A 27,917-nucleotide genomic window follows, 5' to 3' on the forward strand; every position below is an offset into this window, starting at 1 on the left:
AAAAAAAACACATTTTTTTACATACTGTCCCTGGTTTTATTGAGGCTGGCAACCCTGATGGGGCCCCTTGGTGGCATGGGGACCTCGGGCAGTGCCCGAGTGCCCGAACGGTCAGTCCACCCCTGCTGGTGTCATAACTGATCACATGTGCAGCATCATGGCAGTTGTAGATTAAACAAAGGCATAGATGGCAGCTTCCTTGGCTGAAAACGATAGGGGGCATACCTCCCAACTTTTTGAGATGGGAATGAGGGACACCTATCAGCAAAAGTATGCAGGGATAGGACACACCCCCTTGTCACGCCCCCTTAAAGGAAAATTGTACAAAAAAAAAAACAAGATTGGTTAAAACCACAAGTGCTTTTTTTTACCATTACTATTCCTTTATATTGGCTTTTGGAATTTACAAATACAGCAATTTAGAAATCAGATGAAAGGTTTAGGGTTGAAAATCACTTTTTTATAGATAAAAAGTGCATTTTATTTTATATATATATATATATCTCAGACCACAATGAGGGACAAATGAGGAGGAATAAGGGACTGAGGGACATGAGGGACAGTCCCTCGAAATCAGGGACAGTTGGGAGCTATGAGGGGGTTTACTTACACTTTAAAGTGGATGTCCACCCTAAAGTGGACCTTCCGCTCATTGGAACCCTCCCCCCCTCCGGCGCCACAATTGGCACCTTTCAGGGGGGAGGGGGGTGCAGGTACCTGTACAGTACAGGTATCTGCACCCACTTCCGGCGTAGATTCTGCAGAAGGTACGCCCCTTTCCACAGAATCTACGCCCCTTTCTGAAGGTCCCCCGCTGCCTGCTGGGAAACACACGGATCCCAGAGACAGCGGGGACCATCCTTATTGCGCAGCACGACTCGCGCATTCGCAGTAGGGAACCGGGAAATGAAGCCGAAAGGCTCCACTTCCTGATTCCCATACCCAAGATGGAGGCGGCAGCACCCGAGAGACGGGTAAGTGTCATTATTTTAAAAGTCAGCAGCTGCAGTATTTGTAGCTGCTGGCTTTTAAAAAAACCAAAACGGCGGAACTCCCGCTTTAAGTGAAACTAAAGCTGCATCTGAGCACCACACACCAAAAATGCTATTCATTTTTAACATTCATTGCAAACCCATCCATCCATGTCTCTAGATTTTGCTGAGAAATCTCTTTTGAAAAACACCCCTAGCTGTAGCATTTCTGGCTGTGGCCATCTTAAGTAAGGGCAGATGTAGTATTCATGTAGAATTTACTAGACATGTGCATTAGTTTTCATCCGAATTTCAGGTATTTTCATTTTTCGTTTTGACAAACGATAACGAAAGTGCAGAATCCGAAAAACGAAAGATCCGACATAAATAAATGCTTTATTTTTGTTTTCGTTGTTGCAACAGTTCGATATAGAATAGGAGATTTGACGTGACTCTGACAATAACAATCTGTGTCTATAGAACCTGTGGTCGAATGTGCCTAACCTTACCTCTATTAGTCCAAGATTATAGAGAGAAAATTTTCGACAGAGAGAAAATATTCGACAGAGAGAAAAGATTCGACAGAGAGAAAAGATTCGACAGAGAGAAAAGATTCGACAGAGAGAAAAGATGACACCTGACCAGGGCCGTCTTTAATATTGATTGGACCCTGGGCAAAAATTTTCTTGGCCCGACCCCCCCCCCCCCCCCCCATGCAATTTTACCCTCCACCTGCTCTGAGACATACAATAAATAGAAGCTAGACTTAAAATTGGCTTACTGTATCAGATCAGGCATCAATTGCAATTGGTTGCCAGTGGTTACAGCATCTCATTACTGCTTAATAACTGGTTGCTAGAGGTTACAGCACACATTACGGCTCACTGATTAGTTGCTAGAGGTTACAGCAAATGATTTCTGCTTGTCAATTGGTTGCTAGAGATTACTGTTAAGTAATACTGCTCACTGATTGCTTTCTAGAGGTTACAGCACATCATCTCCTCACTGCAGGGGAGCATGATACACATATGAATGCCACCTTTATTTACATATCAATGCTGCCAGCCGCATCTATTTACTTAGTAATGCTGCCAATATTTACATATGAATGCCGGTTATTTACATGTAAACACAGGGTCTGCAGGTGAGTCATCTGTACACAACAATAAGGCAGAGCTGGGCAGCATTAGTACCATCACTTCACACTGAGATATCAGGACGCAGCACAGGACTAAAACTTCAAGGGACAAGTGAATTTACACTGGGTTAGTTGGCAAGTATGAAGCAGCTGCTTTGGGCCCCAGAACAATGACAGGGCCCAGGGCAGCTGCCCCTTTTGCCCTGCCTTAAAGACGGCCTGCACCTGACACTGTGAGACTTATACCCCATACACACGACCGGACTTTTCAACATCAAAAGTCTGACGGAATGATTCCGGCAGACTATTCGATCGTGTGTGGGCTGCAACGGACTTTTGCTTCGCAAAGTCCGACAGACTTTAGAAATGGAACATGTTTCAAATTTTTCCGCCAGAACTCCGCCGGACCCAGTTCCTACCGAGAAATCCGCTCGTGTGTATGCTAGTCCGACAGACAAAAACCAACGCTAGGGCAGCTATTGGCTACTGGCTATGAACTTCCTTATTCTAGTCCGGTCGTACGTCATCACGTTCGAATCCGTCGGAGTTTGGTGTGATTGTGTGTGGCCAAGTCCACTCAGTCGGAAAGTCCGTCAGAACTCTGTCAGAACTCCGTCAGAACTCTGTCGAAAGTCTGCCGGACTTAAGTCCTGTCGTGTGTACGCGGCATTAGACCATTCATTCAACATGAACGTTGGAGATTCGACAAAGCAACGAAAAACACACACGTTTATAATAATATTCGATGGGGCATCGAAACTGTACGACACTGCAATCGTACATTTCCGGAGTCAAATGCTCCACCTATAGGCTATATAGAGTTTAGCAGCTCCGTCGAATCTTCTTTATACATTCGACAGACACCATAAGCCTTCAAAGACAGATTCGACCGTAATTCATGTGGATTTTCGGACGAATGCAATTTTTGAACGAAAAACTAAATCAATAAAAAACTAATTTTGGGAGTAACTAAATAAATTTATTTTTTGGACGAAAACGAAATTCCGAAACAAAACATTTCACTCTGCGCATGTCTAGAATTTACTTCCTGGAATCCATCTGCCCTTAGCTCAGGCAGGTGTAACGACATATTCGGCGATCCATCGCAGTTTGCTACGGCAGAGACGTTCCGTCGCCGCCATCTTGCTACACCCCACACTCGTCCACAGTAAGGATACACTAAGAAGGGGGAAAGCGGACATGTTGTTACACGCACCGGAGTTTTGCATTTTACACGTATTTATAACAGTAAACTGCGTCTATATAGTGAAATACAAGACTTACAACTCCGTCTGACTGGTTAGATCTTGAATTTTAAAAGGAGCGAACTTCTGTGAGATTAGTAAACCTGTGAGATCAGCAGGCTTGCTGCTGCTTTTAAAATACAACATCTAACTAGTCAGACGGAGTTTTAAGTCCTGTATTTCACTATAGAAACTCACTTTTTGCTATAAATACATGCAAAATGCAAAACTCCAGTGGGTGTAACAAGATGTCCGCTTTCCCCCTTCTAAGTGTATCCTTACTGTGGACGAGTGTGGGGTGTAGCAAGATGGCGGCGACGGAACGTCACTTCCGTAGCAAACTGCGATGGGTCGCCAAATATGTCGTTACACCGGCACAAAGGTGTACCTAGCTGATAAAACCCCTCCTCTTCTTCCGAAGACTCCTGGGATATATGACATCATTTCCCTAGGTCTGGAAACCAGGAAGTAACAGACAAATTTTTTTTTTTTTAAAACAAGTAAATATGATACACTGCCCAATCTATTCATGAATAATAGTAGCACAAGGATGAGAAATAATCAATGTTGAGTGAATTCTACTTTAACCACTTTCAGCCCCGGACCATTTTGCTGGCTTAAGACCAGACCACTTTTTGCGATTTGGCACTGCGTCGCTTTAACTGACAATTGCGCGGTCGTGCGACGTGGCTCCCAAACAAAATTGACGTCCTTTTTTTCCTACAAATAGAGCTTTCTTTTGGTGGTATTTGATCACCTCTGCGGTTTTTATTTTTTGCGCTATAAACAAAAATAGAGCGACAATTTTGAAAAAAAACACATTGTTTTTTACTTTTTGTTATAATAAATATCCCCCAAAAATAAACATTTTTTCCCCTCAGTTTAGGCCGATACGTATTCTTCTACATATTTTTGGTTAAAAAAAAAAAAAAAAATCGCAATAAGTGATTATTGATTGGTTTGCACAAAAGTTATAGCGTTTACAAAATAGGGGATAGTTTTATGGCATTTTTATTAATTTTTTTTACTAGTAAGGACGGCGATCAGCGATTTTTATTGTGACTGCGACATTATGGCGGACACATCGGACATTTTTGACACATTTTTGGGACCATTGTCATTTATACAGCAATCAGTGCTATACAAATGCATTGATTCCTGTGTAAATGACACTGGCAGTGAAGGGGCTAACCAGGGGGTGGCAGTGTAGGGGTTAAGTGTTCCTAGGGGCGTGTTACTAACTGTGGGGGGCTGGGCTTTGTGTTAGTGAAAAATGATCTCTGCTCCAATCACATGGAGCAGAGATCAGCGTCACTTGTTGCTAGGCAGAACGGGGAGATGCTGTTTACAACGGCATCTCCCCGTTCAGCGGCCCCGTGAGACGATCGCGGGTATCCCCACCGCGATTGAGTCCTTGGGACCCGCGACCGGAGTCACGGGGTTCCCGACTGGCACGCTCGCATGCCACCGCCGGTGCGCACGCGATGGCATATAAAAATGGATGTACCTGTATGCCTGCCCGTGCCATTCTGCCGGTCGGGAACTGGGTAAAGCATATCTATGGTCCAAATGTAAAATGCTTTACTTATTTCCACATTGTATTTCAGCTATTTCCAGCCTACTTCTACTAATCTGAATGGTCATGAAGTTTGTAAACAGTTTGTATCCCCACACGTTTACCTACATGTATTCTGTGACACGCATCCGCTATGCCCCGTGGATAGGCACATTGCACAAAGTCTGCCTTCTGTACTACAGAGGTGCTGAGAGGAGGAGTTTCAGGAGGAGGCGGAGTCAGTACAGGAAGCACTGCATGCAGACAGCAAGGTACCATGGGATATGTAGTCCTTGGACATAGAAAGTAAACAGCAGAGGAGAAGCTGCAAAGCAAGCATGGAATCCAGGAAGTTGTGGAAAGAGACAGTCAGCAGACAGGCAGAACTCACAACATGAAAGGTGATTTTTCAAGTAAGCTTATATTGTCAAATATTACTATTGTTTGTATTTATATTGCAACGCTGATATTGTAAAATTAAAGTGTATGCTGTGACCATAGACCTCTGTTAGCGGGAATTTGGAGGCTATTGATGTCCTTCTAGAATCTAGAACAAGAATGAGTCCAGTAACATAAGACTCCATGCACACTGGAGCTCATAAACTGCAGTTTATTGGAGTTTGGGCGTTTTTTTTTTAAAAGCCCATAAACTCCACTCTATGTCAGCCTATGTGTCCATGCACACATGGAAGTTTTTTAGCTTTAATGAGCAGTGGAGTTTATGGGCTTTTTTCTGAACGCAAGAAATTCGCGTTCAAAGTGCCGTTTTTCACCGCCAAAAAACGGCAAATGCTCATAAACGCTATTAAACGCTCATAAACACGCGTTAATTAGTGTTCGGCATTCTATTTTTCAATGCATTGTGGGAGTTTGGAATGCACTGGGATTTTTGGAGTGTCCTCTGTGTATTTTGTATTGAAAAAGCCCATAAACGCTAACGCTAATAAACGCTCAAAAACGCTAGTACAAAACGCTGTTAAAGCGGGAGTCCACCGGGACTCCGCGTTTTTTTTTTTTTTTAAAAGCCAGCAGCTACAAATACTGCAGCTGCTGACTTTTAAAATAGTGACACTTACCCGCCCAGCGCGCCCGCGATGTCGGCACCCGAAGCCGATCTCTAGATCGACACTCGAGTGCTGCCGCCGCCATCTTGGGTATGGGAATCAGGAAATGGAGCCTTTCGGCTTCATTTCCCGGTTCCCTACTGCGCATGCGCGAGCCGCGCTGCGCAATGTGGACGGTCCCCGCTGCCTCTGGGATCCGTGTGTTTCCCAGCAGGCAGCGGGGCACTTGCGTAATGTACGCCCCTTTCCGCAGAGAGCTAGCCCGGAAGTGGGTGCAGTTACCTGGATTATCCAGGTAACTGCACCCCCCTCCCCCCTGAAAGGTGCCAATTGTGGCGCCGGAGGGGGGGGAGGAATCCGATGAGCGGAAGGTCCATTTTAGGGTGGACCTCCGCTTTAAAAGCACATTTTTCAACCAGCGTTTTCTGCCAGCAATCTGGCGTCCAGAAAAAGCTTTTTTGAGCTTCAGTGTGCATGGAGCCTTAAAGTGTAGTTTTTTACTGCCAAAATACGACAAACACCGATAAACGCTCATAAAATGCGTGTTAATTAGTGTTCGGCATTCTATTTTTTCAATGCATTGTGGGAGTTTGGAATACACTGTGGGATTTTTGGAGTGTCCTCTGTGTATTTTTATTGAAAACGCCCATAAACGCTAATAAACGCTCATAAACGCTGTTAAAAGAATGTTTTTCAGCCAGCGTTTTCTGCCTGGCGTCCAGGAAAAGCTTTTCTGAGCTTTAGGCTCCATGCACACTGAAGCTCAAAAAAGCTTTTTCTGGACGCCAGGTTGCTGGCAGAAAACGCTGGTTGAAAAACGCGCTTTTAACAGCGTTTTGTATTAGCGTTTATTAGCGTTTATGGGCTTTTTCAATACAAAATACACAGAGGACACTCCAAAAACCCCACAGTGCATTCCAAACTCCCACAATGCATTGAAAAATAGAATGCCGAACACTAATTAACGCGTGTTTATGAGCGTTTATCATCGTTTGCCGTTTTTTGGCGGTGAAAAACGGCACTTTGAACGCGAATTTCTGGCATTCAGAAAAAAGCCCATAAACTCCACTGCTCATTAAAGTGGTTTGGTACCTAAAAATGAAAGTTCATATTATTAAAATCAACAGATAGCATACTTACCTAAATGAACCCTGAAAAAAAAAAATATTATTTACTTACCTTCTATTTCTGATGTTTCAGCTGACTTCCGGGTTCTCCTCCCGTGGGAGTAGGCGTGGCTATCGTCCTCGCAATGGTCCCTGGGAAATTTCCCAAGAGTCCATGGGGGACAATGAAATTGCGAAATCTCGCGAGATTTCGCGAGATCTCGCGAGATTTCTGTAGTGTCACATTTTGCTGCCTATCACAGAATGCAACGGAAGTGAAGAAATTGCGTACTGCGCATGCGCCGTGCGTTCCAAACGCTAGCGCCGTGCGTTCCAACATATGTTCGGCAATACAGCATCACATAATGTTACGGAAGTGACTGTGCAGACAACACAAACACTGGGCGTTACAACACTAATACTTCCCTTGTTACCTGGTATCAGTTTTTAAATAACCATGCTGAGCTACGTGTGCTGTTAGGTTATGGAGTGCTGGGACTTGTAGTGCCTATGCTGAGCTACGTGCAGTCTTAGGTTCTGGAGTGCTGGGACTTGTAGTGCCTATCCTGAGCTACGTGTGGTGTTAGGTTCTGGATTGCTGGGACTTGTAGTGCCTATCCTGAGCTACGTGCAGTGTTAGGTTCTGGAGTGCTGGGACTTGTAGTGCCTATGCTGAGCTACGTGCAGTGTTAGGTTCTGGAGTGCTGGGACTTGTAGTGCCTATGCTGAGCTACGTGCAGTGTTAGGTTCTGGAGTGCTGGGACTTGTAGTGCCTATGCTGAGCTACGTGCAGTGTTAGGTTCTGGATTGCTGGGACTTGTAGTGCCTATGCTGAGCTACGTGCGGTGTTAGGTTCTGGAGTGCTGGGACTTGTAGTGCCTATGACGAGGGTGTGTACGAATTTGCCATTTTTAAAGTGGGCAGGCAGCTGTATCTGCCATTACACACGAGGAAGCAAGGAAACATCACTGAGCATGTGCAAGATGGAGCGGAGCATGCTGGGAGCCAGACGTCATCATATACCAGGAAGTAAATGCCTGTGGGCTTCAGACGCCCACAGTTAAAATGGAAAACGCCAGAGCAGGTTTTTATAAGTCATCCCGAGGAAAAGATTTGTCGCGCCGGGGGTCAAAAAAACGCCGGACGTGGATGCCAATCGAAGGTAGCACTCGCCCACCTGTGACACAGGTAAGAAAAAAAAAAAAAAAAAAGAGCGGAATCCCGCTTTAAAGCTAAAAAACCTCCATGTGTGCATGGACACATAGGCTGACATAGAGTGGAGTTTATGGGCTTTTAAAAAAAAAAAACGTCCAAACTCCAATAAACTGCAGTTTATGAGCTCTAGTGTGCATGGAGCTTAGGATAAAAGGCATCTTTGCAGGGAAATTCACACTGCCATAAGTACACACGGAGCCGCACACAGAGCCGCACACGGAGCCTCGCTGTCAGCACGCTGAAGGTGCTACAAGAATGAATTATGTATGGGCGCTTTGTGTATTGACAGTGTTGGAAGTAGGATCCATGCTGAGCCTTTTGTCTGCCTTCCAGTGAACTCACATCAGTCAATGTCAAGCAGTCAAAAACAAATACAGGTGGAAAACAATGAACCCTACACCACAATAAGCATCCCTATTTGGGATCAAAACGGTCTGCTCTCCACCTCCTCCCATTACTGTTCCTCTATTGGCACACTATAAATCTATAGAAATACTGTATGTTACCTGCCATAAGATTGTATATTGCTGTTTAACCCACTTGCTGGCCGGCCTTTACCAGTTTTATTGCCACAGGGCAGCAGCTTCTGCGCCAGATCATGAAAATATACGTGATTCTGCCTGCAGGGGGCACATGCGTGCCGCCAGTCTGCTTTCCGATCTGCGGGTTCCGTCACTCGATGTCCACCGGCACCCACCGATCGTCGGGCAGAGACTCTGTTCAACTGCTTACCGACCAGTCGCCGTCATTATACTGCGGCCGGTTGGCACAGCTGCACAGACCGCCGTAGGTGTACGTCGGCCGCTTTAAGAGCTATAGGGGGCCCGTGGCACGACTTCGAAACAGATGTGCGTTTTCTGGCGGCGGCGAAGTCCGCCGGCGACCCGCGATCGCTCCTCAGATGTAAACAGACAGATCCCCGTTCTGACAGGGAAGTAGAGAGAGATCTGCTGCTTCTAGTAATAAGGAACAGTGATCTCTCTCTACTCTTAGTCAGTACAATGCCCCCCACTGTTACAAAAACCTCCCTTGGGAACAACTAACCCCTTGATTATCCCCTAGTGTTAACCCCTTCCCTGCCAGTGACATTTATACAGTAATCAGTAGCTATTTATAGTACTGATCGCTGTATAACTGTCAATGGTCCCAAAAAAGTGTCAAACGTGTCCGATCTGTCTGCCACAATGTCGCAGTCCCGCTAAAAATCGCTGATCACCCCAATTACAAGTAAAAAAAAAAAAATATAATAAAAATACCATAAATATATCCCCTATTTTGTAGACACTATAACTCCTGCGCAAACCAATCAATATATGCTCACTGCGATTTTTTTTTTTTTTACGTAGAAATTTTTTATGAAGAAATTTTATGGTTACATTTTTTTTTATAAAGAATTTTTTTTTTTTTTTTTTTTTGGGGGGGGGGGGGACATTTATCATAGCAAAATTGTTGCTCTTTTTTTGTTTATAGCACAAAAAAGAAAAAACGCAGAGGTGATCAAATATCACCAAAAGAAAGCTCTATTTGTGGGAAAAGACGGACATAAATTTTGTGTACAGGATAAATTGCGCGGCTGTGCGACGTGGCTCCCAAACAAAATTGGCGTCCTTTTTTTTCCCACAAATAGAGCTTTCTTTTGGTGGTATTTGATCACCTCTGCGGTTTAAATTTTTTGCGCTATAAACAAAAATAGAGCGACAATTTTGAACTTTTTGCTATAATAAATTTCCCCCAAAAATATAAAAAAAACATTTTTTTTGCTCAGTTTAGACCGATACGTATTCTTCTACATATTTTTGGTTAAAAAAAAAAAAAAAAAAATCGCAATTAGCGATTATTGATAGGTTTGCACAAAAGTTATAGCGTTTGCAAAATAAGGGATAGTGTTATAGTATTTTTAATAATATTTTTTTTTTACTAGTAATGGCGGCGATCAGCAATTTTTATTGTGACTGCGACATTACGGCGGACACATCGGAGATTTTTGACACATTTTTGGGACCATTGTCATTTATACAGCAATCAGCGCTATTTAAATGCACTGATTCCTGTGTAAATGACACTGGCAGTGAAGGAGTTAACCACTAGGGGGCAGTGTAGGGGTTATGTGTGACGTTGTGTGTGTTTTTTTTATTGTAAGGGGCGTGGCCTGGCTTGTGACGTCACTGATCGTCCTTCCCTATAAAAGGGAAGAGACGATCGGTGAAAGCCACACTAGGAAGCGTGGGGAGAGGTTTGTTTACACAGACCTCTCCTCATTCTTCAGCTCTGGGACCCGATCGCGGGACACCAGCGGTGATCGGGTACGCTGGTCCCGCGGTCACGGAGCTCAGGGCCGGGTCTGGAGTGCCGACGTATATCGGCGTGAGGCGGTCCTCAAGTGGTTAATTGTCCCAGATAAGTGTATAAGTGTGAAGGGAACACTAGACACTTTAGAGCAGGGGGTCTCAAACTGGCGGCCCTCCAGCTGTTGTTAAACTACAAGTCCCATGAGGCATTGCAAGACTGACAGTTACAAGCATGTCTCCCACAGGCAGAAGCATGATGGGACTTGTAGTTTTGCAACAGCTGGAGGGCGCCAGTTTGAGACCCCTGAGGGACTGGGAGAAAGATTCTATCTGCTCTGTAAAGTGCTATGTAATATGCCGGTGCTATCAGCACACAGGATATAATTGGGATGACAGCGCACCCGCCTGCACATTCCCAAAGTGCTACCCTGACAGGTTCCCTGTGCAACACGGTCAGAATCTGCAAGTCATTCTCTGAAGTCTGGACTAAGCCATTCAGCTGAAAACAATGTCTGTATCTCGAAACATTTCCTACAGAACACTGAACCGCTCACACTAGTTTCTGCACCAGAAGAGCTTACACTCCAATGTGCCCACCACAACGACACACTATCATTTTCACACACATTTATTTAGCTATGACATATTCCACAGTCATTAGCCATTCACGTCAGTCTCTGCACCTGCGGAGCTTACACTCTAATGTCCCCACCGCAGCCATCTCCGTTATTATACATTTTTATAGCTATTCCACAGTGCTGTACAAAGAACAGGAATTCAGTTACATCAGTTGTACCAGAGGGGCTTATATACTAATACATACATACATGCATACCCCACATATTCCCACCATTATTATTGTACATTATTTTATTATTATTATTTATTATTGTACATTATTGTACATTTATAAAGCTCTGATATATTCAGTAGAGCTACAAGAGAAAAATTAGGCCGGGTTCACACTATAACCCGCTGCAGATCCCACAGGAGTGCTGTGCATCCCTGTTCCCTGTTACCCATTCCCCTGAGGAAGAGTTTGAAACACTCGAAACACGTCGGAATTGGAATATTCACCTGCTCTTTGTGTTTATTGCATCCTGTTTTTGCTTTTTGTATCCACACATTCATTCATATCCCTTCTACCATTTGGGCTTCTGTTTGCCCATATAACCACTACCCCTTTTGATTTTACTTGTAGTAAAATAAAAATATTAGTTTTAAAGTAAGATATTGCCTACTAAATATTTGTCCTGCCCGTTTAAAGTCCCGATGAGGCACCCTTTTCGCATCTACCATTAACTGGGATGTGGGTCAGGCCATTTCCAGACCATTTGCAGCACTTAACCCCCCCTCCTTTGTTCCCCATTTCAGGGACGAATCAGGGCCGAGGTCTATGCCTGAATTCGGCCCTGAAACGGAGATAAAAAGACGCACAGCGTTTTTTGTACAGTGCGCTCCGCAGCCGCAACAGAGATATGTGAACCGGCTCCATAGAAGAACCAAGCAAAAGCAAGGTGTAAACAGGACTGTAAGCCAACCATTTTATTTAGTGACAGGGGCACTGACTGGCATTCAGGGAGGCATTCACTGGCACTGACTGGCATTCAAGGAGCTTTAGCAACGCCTGTCCGAAGCCTTGTTTTGAACCAAGTGTAAACTAGCCCTTGTGGTCACATTGCTTGCGTTGTCCACCAAACAGTCAAAGCATCCAATGGCTGGTGTCATAACTGATCACATGTGCTGTATGTCAGCTGCAGATCAAACAGAGGCTAAAATGGCAGCTTCCTTGGCTGACAAGGATAGGAGGGTTTAGTTCCGCTTTAAAGCGGAGTTCCAGTCATACATTTTTTTTTTTTTACAGTATTCAGCTACAATAAAAACAAATAAGAACCTTTGGAAAAGAAAAAAATTATGTATTCATCTTTCAGGTCTGTTGCTAGGGGGGGTCACTCGTAATCTTCCTGTTCCTCTCCAAGGCGCCTGGCATAATTTCCCTCAGCGCTATTGCTCCTGGGAGCTCTCTGCCATCATATCCCCAGAGTCAATGGGCAGCGCCGAGGGCTTTGTTGTCATCACAACAGGGGGAGGGTGGGCACTTCCGCCGCTCGTTGTGATGGCAACATCAGAAGTGTACGGCGCTGCACCGTACATGCTGCGCATGCGGGAGAACGGGAGATGCGTGCTGGTCGCTCATCTGCACCAGAGCCTGAAAGATTCACATGCCCACAAGCACTATGGAAACCCCCACGAAAGAGGAATATAAGGTATAGTCCTCTATGAAATCGGCAATCGAGCGCCCATTAATCACAAAAACGTGAGTACTCGAAATAAGTCGTAAAGAAAAAATAAATTTAACAGTGGGAACTCCGCTTTAAAGATGTGTTTACTTCCTCTTTGTCTCCCTGTAAAGGTAAAGCATAATGGACTACTATGCATCGCATCACATCTCATCGCATCGCTTAGTAGCCCATTATGTGTCACTTACCTGACACAGGAGCCAGCGATGTCACCGCTGTCCCCTGTAGTCCGCCGCATCCATCTTCTTCCGGGTATCGCTGCTCCGGCCACTCACAGTGCCGGAGCAGCGATGACGTCACTCCCGCGCATGCGCATGGGAGCCGCCACTGACGGCATATCACCGCTAGCAGCGGCATGCCCAGTGTGCCGTAGACAGCTGTCACTGTCTTTTTTGTAAATATCTCCGAAACCGTATAGCGTATATAGAGCGTCCATCTTCTTAGTGGGTCTGGCTGCTCCGGCGCTGTGATTCGCTGGAGCAGCGATGACGGCATGCGCACGGGAGCCGACACTCGCGGCGTATCGCTGCGATCTGCCCAGTGCGCATGCGCCGTAGACCGCGGTGGCTGTCTTCAGGTAAATATCCCCTAAACGGTATAGGCTTAGGAGATATTTCTTGGACCTACAGGTAAGTCTTAATCTAGGCTTACCTGTAGGTCAAAGTGGTTTGTAAGGGTTTACAGACACTTTAAGGTTTGTTATTTAGGAACAGAATAAAAAAATCAGACTTGGCACTTTTAGGGAAAAAAAAAAGAAGTCTTCCCCGATATTTCTAGACTGATTTGTTACGTATATCTTGTAGAGATTCAGCGCTTGTGTATTACATCACATCGTCATTGCGCTCTGATCTGCGCTACATTTATAATGTGACCGGCGGGAGATCCAGTTGAACAAAATCTTTTGATCAGGAATTCCACGCTGCGCTGAAAGAATCTGTTCCGCTTGGCCGGGTCTTCCGCCTTTAAAGCTATTTTCTTCAAGCGCTACCTAAATTGTACAATTCGGTGAGAGCGAAGCGGCTTCTAGAGAGCGATTGGTCGGCCCGCACGCGCTCTGCGGCTTCACTGGGCTGATTTAATTACTACAATTTTACATGCAAATGAAGGATGATGCAACGTGCAAACAGCGTGCTATACCTGGATGCTTTGCATTTCGTGGGCGAGAGAGCCGAGTTCCTAACATTCATCACTTCAAAGTGAACAGATCCGAAGATCCCGGGGAACATGTCCCCCTGATAGAGCCTGCTGGGATTTGTAGTTCATCGCTCGTTACGGATCAGGGGTTTGGAAAGGGAAAGCATTAGGTCCACCCAAAATGGGCATTTCAGGGTTTGGTAGATGCTGGAGAGTTTAGACTGAACTCCAGGAAAAAGAAGTCCCTTCTCCCGTATTGAGGCTGCAACTGCACTTCAAGGGTTAACTGCTCATATATGTCTAGGGGGACCAGATAAAGCAGCTTTACTTTAATCCTTCACTCCCTCCCTGATAGACTGCTTCCTGCAGACACCCCCCCCCCCCCCCCCCCCCCCCCCCCCCGTACTCAGGCAGTGGGATGCCCCTGGCGTCAAGACTGATGCAGGGTCTGGATGTGAGGACAAGGGTCAGTCCACTTCCAGAGCACAGGGAATTGCCGCTTACGGGAGAAGTGGGCATCAGGCAACTAAAAGTGTTTTTCCTGTTGCCAATACAGAAACAAGCAGTTAACTCTTGCTGCTCCACTGCATGGAAGGAGTTTTTCTTTTTCCTGGAGATGGACTTTTAACCACCTGACAAGTTCTGTCCCATCTCCAATGGACTCTGTTGGTGGGACTTCCCTTTACTCCTATCCCTCTTAGCCCTTGTACACACGGTCGGACATTCCGACGGAAAATGTCCTATGGGACCGTGTTGTCGGATAATCCGACCGTGTGTGGGCTCCATCGGACTGTTTCCGTCGGAATATCCGACGGACAAAGTTTTAGAGCTGGGCTGTAAAACTTTCTGACAACATGATCCGATCGGACTTTGTCCGATTGTGTGTAGAGAATTCCGATCGGACAAAGTGCCACGCATGCTCAGATCAAATTCCTAGACCAAAGCTATTGGCTACTAGCCTGAAGGTAGTCCCATCGTAACTAAATAACGTCATCACGTTACGAACGACAACTTTGTCCGACCGTGTGTATGCGACACCAGTTTCGGACAAAATCCGACAGAGAAAATCCGACGGATTTTGTTGTCGAAATGTCCGACCCGTGTGTACAAGGGGTTTAGACTTTGGTTATTGTTGTAATATAGAGAAGGTATAATGGGTGACCAAAGCCAAAATGCTACATTGCTGCTCTGGGATCTCATGAGTAGGCTGGTCATGTGATCAGATGCCTAGGAATTTGGTCAGGTGGTCCTGGCTGAATAGGACTGATGGAGCCAGGGTGGCCCGGAGGTGGCTCTATTTTTGCTATGGTTGCATTTTAGCAACTTCTAGCTTTTAATTGTTCAATAATTTTTATTATTGTAGGTATATCCAAAGTATACAGTAGTACAAATGCACCTAGTCCACCCATGCAGGGGCTACAACTGGCCAACTAGAGAACATAGATGTAGGTATATAGCATAGGTGACGGAGGGAAGGCCTCCTTCTCAAACATATTATAAAAAAGTGTAGCGCTAAATTATTGTGCAAACTTTGTGAAAATGATATAACATCCACGTGTGTAGCCACATAGATTCTCGTGATATCTATAGTGAATAATTATGTTAATAAACACCAAAACATATTAACCACTGGGGATCCGCGCTATAGCCGAATGACGGCTACAGCGCGGACCTCCTTTGCCGGGACGACGTCTATTGACGTCGTCCCGTGCACGAGCGGCCTGCGCGCCTCCGGAGGGCCGCGCACGGCGCGCTCTGTGATCAGCGAGTCTATCGATCCCGACCCCTTACCACGTGATCAGCTGTCAGCCAATGCCAGCTGATCATGTGATCACAACAGAGCCGGTAATCGGCTATTTTCCTCCTCGCGCTGATAGCGCGAGGAGCAAAAAGAAAAGCCGTTCACCGGCGGCCGTGAGAGGGACTTCAGTCCCACTCACGGCCAAGCCATCAGTGCCCACCTGCCCCCTGCCAGTGCAACATATATATAGTAAATGTGCCACCCATCAGTACCACCCCTTAGTGCCCATAGTGCCCATAGTGCCACCCATTAGTGCCCATAGTGCCACCCATCAGTGCCCATAGTGCAACCCATCAGTGCCCACAATCTGCCTCAACAACAGTGCTGCACCTCATATGCCACATATCCGTGCCCATCAGTGTCATCTACCAGTGCCCATCAGTGCCCAGCAGTGCCGCCCATCAGTGCCCAGCAGGGCCACCTATCAAAGCCATCTATCAGTGGTACCCATCCGTGCCACCCATCCGTGCCACCCATCCGTGCCATCTTATCTGTGCCCATCAGTGCCGCCTTATCTGTGCCCATCAGTGCCGCCTTATCTGTGCCTATCGGTGCCACCTTAACCGTGCCTATCAGTGCCCACCAGTGCAGCCTATCAGTGCCCACCAGTGCAGCCTATCAGTGCCCACCAGCGCCGCCTCATCAGCGCATTTCAATGAAGGAGAAAAATTACCTGTTTGCAAAATTTTATAACAAACTATTAAACATGATTTTTTTTTTTTTTTGCATCTTTTTTTGTTTGTTTAGCAAAAAATAAAACTCCGAGCTGTAATTAAATACCACCAAAAGAAAGCTCTATTTGTGGGAAAAAAAATGATAAAAATTTCATTTGGGTACAGTGTTGTATGCCCGCGTAATTGTCATTCAAAGTGCATCAGCACTGAAAGCTGAAAATTGGTCTGGGCAGGAGGGGGGTTTAAGTGCCCAGTAAGCAAGTGGTTAATAGACCAATTCCATATGGATTTGTGCTTGTATATATATATATATAAATAAAACAATCAAAAGAAAAAGGAAAAGAAAAAATTATAAATATAAAGTCTCTTTGTGTCAAAGAAAATATTCAAGTCCCACGTGGATAGTTAAGACTTCAGCTACACCATCCGATCTTAAAAGGGTTAACATGCGCACACCCGTGTGCCGGTACCACCTCAGCAGATGCGGCTCACCGGATGTATCTGACCGAAGAGAATATATATTCCAAGGGTCGGACGCGCTTTTATAATATCTGTGGAAACTCGAACTCGCAGGTGCTGGAATGCCAAAAACCGTCAGAGCAGTCTTTCCCAAACACAAATGGTAACAGTAGGTTTTGTCCAATCATATAGAGGCCCGACTCAGAATGATGGACACATAGAATGGAAAAATGGGGCCATATAGCGTGATTCCATTTAAAATCAAAATTTATTAAAAAGGATATAGTAACAAACTCACATTTATGTCGTTTATCAAGCGCTTTCAATAAAAAAAATGGTGGCAGTGGAGTCCTCCCGACGCGTTTCGTCCTCATAGACATTGTCTGGGGGTGCCCATCCACTGCAGCCCAACTCACTTTTATAGATAAATAAGCCCATTAAGCAGGATTCTGTCTTCCTGTGTCACCACGTGTCACTTTGTGTTTTTTTATTTATTTGGCGCCAAAATGGCCGCCGGGCGTGCTTTCCACGCCTCTATCTCCTTATGTACTTCCGATTTTATTGGCGCAAAAATGGCCACCGGGCGTGCGTTCCACGCCTCTATCTCATTATGTACTGATATATCCCACCTATATGCCAGTATGCTCCTTCTCAAACATCACATTTAATCGAAACAAAATATACACTATATTACCAAAAGTATTAGGACATCTGCCTTTACACACACGTGAACTTTGATGGCATCCCAGTCTAATGCCCTGTACACCCGGTCGGACTTTCTGACGGAAAATGTGCGATCGGATCCTGTTGTCAGAAAATCCGATCGTGTGTGTGGGCTCCATCTGACTTTTTCCTTCGGAATTTACAACACGCAAAGTTTGAGATCTGGATCTAAAATTTTCAACAAGAAAATCCGATCGTTTCAACTCCGACCCTGTGTAGACAATTTCGACAGACAAAGTGCCACGCATGCTCAGAATAAATTACAAGACGAAAGCTATTGGCTACTGGCCTCCTTATAGTTCCGTCTATGTCACCGCGTTCTGAACGATCGGATTTTCCGACAACTTTGTGCGACCGTGTGTATGCAAGACAAGTTTGGGCCAAAATCAGTCGGAAAAAATCTGATGGATTTTGTTGTCAGAATGTCCGACCGCGTGTACAGGGCATTAGTCCGTAGGGTTCAATATTCAGTTGGTCCACCCTTTGCAGCTATAACAGCTTCAACTCTTCTGGGAAGGCCGTCCACAAGGTTTAGGAGGGTGTCTATGGGAGTGTTTTACCATTCTTCCTGAAGCACATTTGTGAGGTCAGGCACTGATGTGGACAAGAAGGCCTGGCTCGCAGTCTCCACTCTAATTCATCCCAAAGGTGTTCTATCAGGTTGAGGTCAGGACTCTGTGCAGGCCAGTCAATTTCCACCACCCCAAACTTGCTCAACCATGTTTTTATGGACCTTGCTTTGTGTACTGGTCCAAATCATTCAGTAGAGGGGGGATGGTGTGAGTTTGTTTTTCAGGGGTTGGGCCCCTTAGTTCCAGTGAAGGGAAATTTAAAGTGGAAGTAAACCCATCGATTTAAACCGTTTCAAAAAAACTGCATGCCGGGAATGCTCACTGCACATTGGCTGTGCTCTCAACCAAACTGTCAAACCACCCAATGGCTGGTGTCATAACGGATCACATGTGCAGCACCGTTGCAGCTGAAGATTAAACAGAGGCAAAGATGGCAGCTTCCGTGGATGAAAACGATAGGGGAGTTTACTTCCACTTTAAGGCATCAACATACCAAGACACTCTGGATAATTTCATGCTCCCAACTTTGTGTCAACAGTTAGGGGACGGCCCCTTCCTGTTCCAACGTGACTGTGTACCACAAAGCAAGGTCCATAAAAGACATGGAGGAACAAGTTAGGGGTGGAGGAACTTGACTTGACCTCAACCCAATAGAACAACTTTGGGATGAATTAGAGCAAGTACTGCGAGCCAGGCCTTCTCATCCACATCAGTGCCTTACTTCACAAATGCGCTTCCGAAAGAATGATCAAACATTTCCATAGACACCCTCCTAAACCTTGTGGACGGCCTTCCCAGAAGAGATGAAGCCGTTATAGCTGCAAAGGGCGGAGCCAACTCAATATTGAACCCTACGGACTAAGACTGGGATGCCATTAAAGTTCATGTGCGTGTAAAGGCAGGTGTCCCAATACTTTTGGCAATATTGTGTGTTTGTATTTTGGGGAAAACCACATAATTTTGCCAAAGTAGCCAGAGCATTAACTTCTAACTTTTTCAGTGAGGCTTTATTGTAAAGTCCCGGTGCCCAACCTACCAAAGGGCAGCAGGTTGGTCCTCAGACCTGAAGAGTTAGTAGTGGGAACAAAGTAATAGCATTGATCTCTACTAGACTTATGTAACATCTTATCTTCTGCAACATATCCCCCCAAATGCAGCATGTCCCCCCAAATGCAGCATGTCCCCCCAAATGCAGCATGTCCCCCCAAATGCAGCATGTCCCCCCAAATGCAGCATGTCCTCACTCTCCGACTCTCATTTCCTTTATTAGGTTTGCCGCCTCTGACAGTCCTCTCAAGCATTACATATACTGAACATTATGTGTGGACCTTTGGCGATGTCCGGGGGGGGGGGACTACATTTGAAGCCCCCTTTAGCTCCTAAGTTGACAACCACTGCTGTAAAGTGACCCTTCATCATTCATTCACGTGAATGAAAGCCAACATCGGATTGGTCGATGGGGTTCCCACTTTGCTCATTCTTGGGAGTCCTATAAATTGGCACACCTAAAACCGACTCGCCCGCCGACTTTTATCTCAGTCCGCAGGAACGATCGCCCCACTGAACCTTCTAGCTGCCTCATCTGTTGTGGAGTCTCACTCTTTTTGCTGCGCTGTCTATGACATTAAACAAATAACACTCAAATAGGGAAAAGACGCAACGACCGCAACTTGAGGATCCTTCCGTGCCGCAATCTTTAAAGAATAAAAGCAGCCGGGTGGTTCATTCAGCACCTCAACATCCACCCGAAACTGAAATATCACGTTCTGGGTGGAGTAGCTCTTTATATAAGGATGACTAGACTAGAAATCAAACTTCTTCTATTGGCCGCACAAGTATACCTTATTTACAAACTTGCCCCAAACCCCTTGCTGAACTAGATGGACTGGTGTCTTTATTCAACTATGCAACTATGTAACTATAATTATGCAACTATGCAACTATGTAACTATAACTATGCAACTATGTAACTATAACTATGCAACTATGTAACTATAACTATGCAACTATGTAACTATAACTATGCAACTATGTAACTATAACTATGCAACTATGTAACTATAACTATGCAATTATGTAACTATAACTATACAACTATGCAACTACCCTGTTTCCCCTAAAATAAGACCTAGCGTGGTTGTCGGTGTTGGCTGCAATATAAGCCCTACCACCCAAATAAGCCCTACTCTGTTTCCTCAAAAATAAGCCCTACCCTGAAAAGAAGACCTACAAGGACTTTAACTAGGGCTTATTTGGGGGGTAGGGCTTTTATTGCAGCTATCACCGACAATCACACTAGGTCTTATTTTAGGGGAAACAGGGTATGCAACTATGTAACTATAACTATGTAACTATGCAACTATAACTATGCAACTATGTAACTATGCAACTATGTAACAATGTTACTATAACTATGTAACTATAAAACAATGTAACTCTGGATACTTTCAGCCAGGATGCCGAAGCTCATCAAACAAACGTCACCCCAAACGATGCATTATCAGGGTAATTATACAATGAAGCGCCCCATTAATGTCCTCGTTATTTCTGCGGGCTGCATTTGCAGCGAGCTCTGCGTCGGATTGCCCCCCTCTGCAGTGACGGTGGATTTCTAGCCCATAGTGACATACATGCACATGCACTAACAAGGCGACCGCAGTGATATTTCTGCAATCTGGAGATGTAGAATTATCTATAGGTACCTTTGGCCAGCATCGCTTGTCAAGGAGCCCATAATTCGGGCCGGTAGCAGGGGGCTGACGCCGTTCAGATCCTCTCTTGTAATTGGTGGAACGATTTTGGAGCTGGTGCTGATTTCGGAAGGAGAATTCTTCATCTTAGGTCTGGCCATCCTATCAGCTGTGACAAGCTGCCTCCTTCCTCTCGCTCTTCCTTAACTCTCAATGATCATACTGCATGCAGTCTCTGCAGGCTAGTACCACCTGATTTATACTTCTTCCATGCTCCCCACTGGGAAGAAGTGGTACATTCCTCCTCTTCTACAGCAAGACATTGGAGGGGGTGGGGGGGGGGGGGGATGCTCTGAATTGGCTGCCCTGGGATACCGGTGCTCTAGGACAGTTCTGCTGTAGGATGCTCTAGTCTGTATAGACAGCTCTAATGTCATCCTGGATTCTAAACAAGAGATGCAATGCCTCCCCCCTCCTCTGTAAATGGTATCCTCCCACATCCTGTGCTTGATACATTGTATAGAAAATGATCAGCACACACTTCTTCTATTATTTAATATTATAGCAGTCAGTGGATGCCGTTGCGTAGCTGCAGGTTGCTTACGTCCTGGCGCAGATACACGATAGGACGGGGTGCAGTGGGCATGCTCACAGCTGGACCACCTGCACTTAAAGGGGAACTCTGACCCTTAGAATGTCTAATGCCGCGTACACACGATCTGCATTTCGGCCAGCAAAAGACCGATGAGAGCTTTTCATCGGAAAATGCGACCGTTGTGTACGCTCCATCGGAATTTACCAGGCTGAATTCCCGCCAGCAAAAAATTGATAGCATGTTCTCAGTTTTCCCGACAGAAAAACTTTCTATCGGAAATTCCGATCGTGTGTACGCAATTCCGACACGTAAAAACTCACGCATGCTCAGATTCAACTACGAGACGGAAGCTATTGGCTACTAGGTATTGAACTTCCTTTTTCTAGTCCCATCGTACGTCACCGCGTTACTGGAGGTCGGAATTTGGCGTGACCGTGTGTATGCGAGACAGCTCGAGCGAAATCCCGTCGGGAAAACCATCAGAGTTTTTTTCTGACCAAAATTCCGATCGCGTGTACACGGCATCAGATGTACATGATAGGGACTGGATTCCTGCAATTATTATGTCAATCTGTGTTCATGTTGTAACAAAACTTGTTTCTAGTTAGCTTGTGATTCTAATGCCCCATACACACGGTCCGATTTTCCGAAGGAAAATGTTCGATGGGAGCTTTTTGGTCGGAAATTCCGACCGCGTGTAGGCTCCATCGGACATTTTCCGTTGGAATTTCCGTCGCACAAAATTTGAGATCCGGATCTCAAATTTTCCGACAACAAAATCCGTTGTCGGAAATTCCAATTGCATGTACACAATTCCGGCGCACAAAGTTCCACGCATGCTCGGAATCAAGCAGAAGAGCAGCACTGGCTATTGAACTTCATTTTTCTCGGCTCGTCGTACGTGTTGTACATCACCACGTTCTTGACGTTCGCAATTTCCGACCAACTTTGTGTGACCGCGTGTATGCAAGACAAATTTGAGCCAACATCCGTCAGAAAAAAAAACATGGAGTTTGTTGTCGGAATGTGCGATCAATGTCCAATCGTGTGTGTACGCTGCATAAAGGTACATGCAGGGCAGCCATATTTGAGAGTTCATTTTACAATTTATGTCCCTTTAAAAGAGAGACTCTGGTTTGATAGAAAGGAAAAAGAAGAATTTTCTATAAATTGTGTCTCCTTTTCCAGCTACAACATTTACAAGCCTAGAGCCCGACACCTTCACAAACCAGGATGGATGGGAATGAGGGACACCTATCAGAAAAAAGTATGCAGGCATAGGACACACCCCTTGCCACGCCCCCTTAAAGGAGAATAAAAAAATAAATAAAAATTGGTTAAACCCACAAGTGCTTTTATTTACCACTACTATTCCTTTATATTGGAAATTACAAATGCAGCAATTTAGAAAAAGATGAAAGGTTTAGCACTGCAAAGCACTTTTTGGTAGATAAAAAGTGCATTTTATATACATCTATATACATCAGACCAAAATGAGGGACAAATGAGGAGGAAAGAGGGACAGAGGGACATTGCTCCAAATCAGGGACAGTCCCTCGAAATCAGGGACAGTTGGGAGCTATGGACCATGTGTGAGAGCGACCAACGGCACTGTTTACACTAAATTATGGGAACTGTTTTTTTTTTTTAATTGCAACTTGCTCAGTAGTGACACGACTGGGGTGGCGCCTATATATTTTTTTTAACAAAGGTATGTTAGAAAAAGAGCTGTTTTGTGAGATGACAATAGGCACAATCCCCTAAACCAGCATTTTTCAATCTTCTTAACCGGTTCCCGACCGGCGCACGCCGATGTACGTCGGCAGAATGGCACGGGCAGGCATATTGGCGTACAGGTACGTCCAATCTTTTATTGCCGCCCTGCCGTCGCGAGTGAGTCCAGTTGCGGTCCCACGGTCTCGATCGCCGCAGGGCATACCGCGATCGTTTCCCGGGGGCGGCTGAACGGAGAGATGCCGTTGTAAACAGCATCTCCCCATTCTGCCTAGCAACTAGTGGCGCTGATCTCTGCTCCATGTGATTGGAGCAGAGATCAGTGTTCACTAAATGAAAGCCCAACCCCCCCCCACAGTTAGTAACATGCCCCTAGGAACACTTATTGATATATATATATATTGTACTTTTTGCATTAAAATTCATTAACCGGTTCCCGACCGGCGATGTACGTCGGCAGAATGGCACGGGCAGGCATATTGCCATACAGGTACGTCCAATCTTTAATTCTGCCCTGCCATCCTCGCGTGCTGGTCGGGACCCCTGTGAGTCCCGTCGCGGGTCCCGCGGACTCGATCGCCGCGGGCATACCCGCAATCAGCTCACGGGGCAGCTGAACGGAGAAATGCCGTTGTAAACAGCATTTCCCCGTTCTGCCTAGCAACTAGTGACGCTGATCTCTGCTCCATGTGATTGGAGCAGAGATCAGTGTTCACTAAATGAAAGCCCAACCCCCCCCCCCACAGTTAGTAACACGCCCCTAGGAACACTTAACCCCTACACTGCCACCCACTGGTTAACCCCTTCACTGCCAGTGTCATTTACACAGGAATCAGTGCATTTATATAGCAGTGATTGCTGTATAAATGACAATGGTCCCAAAAATGTGTCAGAAATGTCCGATGTGTCCGCCACAATGTTGCAGTCACAATAAAAATCGCTGATCGCCGCTATTACTAGTAAAAAAAAAAAAATTATTAATAAAAATGCCATAAAACTATCCCTATTTTGTAAACGCTATAACTTTTGCGCAAACCAATCGCTTATTGCAATTTTTTTTTACCAAAAATATGTAGAAGAATACGTATCGGCCTAAACTGAGGGAAAAAAATTGTTTTTTTTATATATTTTTGGGGGATATTTATTATAACAAAAAGTAAAAAATAATGTGTTTTTTTTCAAAATTGTCGCTCTATTTTTGTTTATAACGCAAAAAATAAAAACCGCAGAGGTGATCAAATACCACCAAAAGAAAGCTCTATTTGTGGGAAAAAAAGGACGTCAATTTTGTTTGGGAGCCACGTCGCACGGCCGCGCAATTGTCAGTTAAAGCGGCGCAGTGCCGAATCGCAAAAAGTGGTCTGGTCTTTGGCCAGCAAAATGGTCCGGGGCTGAAAGTGGTTAATCAGTCCCAGCTCCCTGTGAGGGTCCATGCACACTAGGCAGCTGAAAAAATGCCAGAACCTCTGGCAGAAAACGCAGCAGAAAAATGCTAATAGTGGCTCGTGTTGCACAAGAGTTTATTTGCTTTCATAAAGGTTTTTTTTTTTCTAAAACATTCCCCTCTGCTCATTTCTCATTACATTCGATGATTGCTCCTAAATGCCATGTTCATTGTTCATGTGCATTTATGAGTGCTCATGCGTGTCCAGCGGTTTTTTTTCTGCCTGTAAGCTCTTCTCAAAAACCCAATTCTGATGACGAGTTTTTTTTCTGCCTAAAAACACTTCTCTGCAATTATGCCTGTAAATGCCCTAATGTGCATGGACAGATAGACTAATAGAGAGCTGCTTATACAGGTTAAAGAGAAAAAAATGCAAAAAGCCTGTATAAGGAGCATTTTTTATGCCCAGTGTGCATGGACCCTAAAGAAGAATTCCAGGTATGAATATTTCATACATACCAACATAGTTACATTGGTATAGCTTGGACCAACTGAACTACAATATGCTCAACCTGTGGCCCATGGGTGCCCGCGACCTCATTGCACTGGGATGGTGGGTCAGTAAGCCCAGATTGTGAATAACTGGTTGCCAATCTGCCATCCCAGAGCATCAGATTGCATGGAACCAGCATGGCAACGTAGGAAGCAAATAGCTGGGGAGGAAGCAGGAGCCGCATAAACCAATGCTTCCTCCGTAGCGTCGGCTCTTGTCCCAGGTGGTGCAATACCAAGTGCCCTTCACCTGGGACCTTTCTAGTAGCCTGGAGAGATATGCCAGCAGAAACTATAGGAGATAAGGGTCAGTGTATTAAAAGAGAAGTATGGCCTTTTTTTTTTTTCATTCTTACCTAGGTGGATGCATCATCAGTCCGATGATGTATTTGTCCCCCACTGAGAACCGAGCGATCAAACACTGCCGATTGCTCGGTTCTCAGGGTTCCCTCACTCACTGGAGTGCTGGGCTGTAGAGGGGGCAGGAGCAGCCGGCTCAGCCTCTCAGCAGCTCACTATTGGTCCAGACACGTGGGCGGATCCCAACTTCATTGTCGCAATCTTGCCGGAGCCTGGACCGGCTTAGGGGCATCAGCTGACAAGGGGCTTCAGCCCGCTGTCTGCTGAAAACGTGTCACTGGAGTGCAGAACGAACTTCACTTCTGTGATCTACAGAAGTACAACCAAACGAGCTTTGGCTGTAGTTATCCTTTAAACATCACATACATTGCACTTTTGCAATGAGCATACCAGCACTTATTAAAAATAATTATTAGGCTGCTTTCACACTGATCCGTAAGTAAAGTGCAGTGCAGTGCACCTGCGGCTTTACTGCAGGTTAGCTGCACTGAGCCATAGACTGCTATTATATCCTATCTGAAAGTGCACCACAACCCGCAAGATGTAATAGACAGCGCAGCTAACCCACAGAAAAGCCGCAGGTGCACCGCGCTTCACCTGCTGCGCAGCTGAACTGCAGCACATCAGTGTGTTATGGGGGGCTCAGGACAGTAATGCTGCGTACACACGAGCAAATTGTCCGGCGTACTTAGTCCGCCGAAACGCATTTCACCGGACAATTCGATCGTGTGTGTGACTTCAGCGGACTTTTCCAGCGTAAAGTCCGTCGGACTTAGAAAGTATTTTTAAAGTCCAATCTTTCCGCCGGACTTGGGTTTCAGCGGACAATACATTCGCTAGTCCGGCGGACTAAGAATGACGCATGCTCAGAAGTACGAAAAGGAAGCTATTGGCTACTGGCTATTGAACTTCCTTTTTCTAGTCCCGTCGTACGTGCTGTACGTCATCGCACTAGCAAACGCCGGACTTTCTGTGTGTCCGTGTGTGGCCAAGTCCGTTCGGTAGAAAGTCCGCCGGACTATCCGCCGGATTGTTTGCCAGACTAAGTACGCCGGACAATCCGCTCGTGTGTACGCGGCATTAGGCTCATTTACATTTGTGGTTTTGGGGGGCAGTAAAACCCCATAATTTATTGTGGCCCACAACCAGTTATCAAATCACTTCAGTAGCCCTCGCTCTTCAAAAGGTTGAGCAGTTCTGCTCTAGAAGCTGGAAGTCACTGTAGCAGACACAGCTAATCCAGTGATCTCCACTAGCTTCAGGGCCCTGCCGAGTGGCTGCTCTGCTACATTGTGAACCCAGTAGGTCGCCTGGTTGGCAAGGGCACCATTCACAGATCGCTTTGCTTTTCCTCAATGAATGCAAAGCATTCTCTGATTGGAGGAGGTGGAGAGGCAGTGTAGTGACATCACGCCCTCCATGCCCACCATTGTGAGCGCACGCCCAGCACACATAACATTCAGCATATAGGCAGCATGACAGAATAAAGCTTATCACTGTGTGCTGGCCACCCCGACAAACCCAGATGGCACTCCATTGAGAAAGGCTGGCCTAAGTTTTGTGTTTTTAGCCATATATGTTATTTGTTGCTGTTCGTTTCAGCTCTGAAAATGATTGTTGTGGCCAATATAGAGGGCAGGGAAGCATCGTTCGAATGAAGCTGGCAACTGAAGGCCATCGAGTTGACTATCTGTAGTAGTAAAATGAATAGAGTCACTCCTAAAAGAAAGGATCAATGATCATTAAAAGACAACTTGGTGGACCCGGAGCAGCAAGGTTCTACTGAGGGAAGAGAATGTCAGACTAATCTAATAGAATAAAAATTCTAGTTTTGCAACAGACGATGGCAAAAAGAGAAAAGAGAGTGGTGCCTGGCAGTAGGAAAAAAAACTACTCAAATGCTGGGGAGTATCACTAGTGCGGGGAACTGCAATTAGCGGACCTCCAGCTGTTGCAGAACTACAAGTCCCATGAGGCACAGCGAGACTGACAGCCACAAGCATGACACCCAGAGGCAGAGGCATGATGGGACTACTTCTAGTAATAAGGAACAGCGATCTCTCTCTACTCTTAGTCAGTACAATGCCCCCCACTGTTACAAAAACCTCCCTTGGGAACAACTAACCCCTTGATTACCCCCTAGTGTTAACCCCTTCCCTGCCAGTGACATTTATACAGTAATCAGTAACTTTTTATAGTACTGATCGCTGTATAACTGTCAATGGTCCCAAAAAAGTGTCAAACGTGTCCGATCTGTCTGCCACAATGTCGCAGTCCCGCTAAAAATCGCCGATCACCCCAATTACAAGTAAAAAAAAAAATATATAATAAAAATACCATAAATATATCCCCTATTTT

At 45.5% G+C, this 27,917-nt stretch overlaps 1 protein-coding gene across 6 annotated transcripts in view; it reads right to left on the minus strand.

Annotated features, from left to right (window-relative positions):
* Positions 1-27,917, minus strand: part of KCNT1 (potassium sodium-activated channel subfamily T member 1) — a 586,129-nt gene that overhangs the window by 273,556 nt on the left and 284,656 nt on the right. For 2 of the 6 annotated variants that reach the window (XM_077468113.1, XM_077468129.1), the window contains exon 1: positions 20,947-21,329. The exons of 3 other annotated variants lie outside the window; for them this stretch is intronic. In XM_077468113.1, the coding sequence (XP_077324239.1) occupies positions 20,947-21,095 (149 nt within the window). In that variant the 5' untranslated portion in view covers positions 21,096-21,329. Of the gene's footprint in view, positions 1-20,946; positions 21,331-27,917 lie in introns of those variants that run through there. One more of the 6 variants, XM_077468104.1, reaches the window with a different exon arrangement.

This window comes from Lithobates pipiens, unplaced genomic scaffold, assembly GCF_037356315.1.
Source record: "Lithobates pipiens isolate NorthernLeopardFrog02 unplaced genomic scaffold, aLitPip1_a1.2 Scaffold_11, whole genome shotgun sequence".
NCBI lineage: Eukaryota > Metazoa > Chordata > Amphibia > Anura > Ranidae > Lithobates > Lithobates pipiens.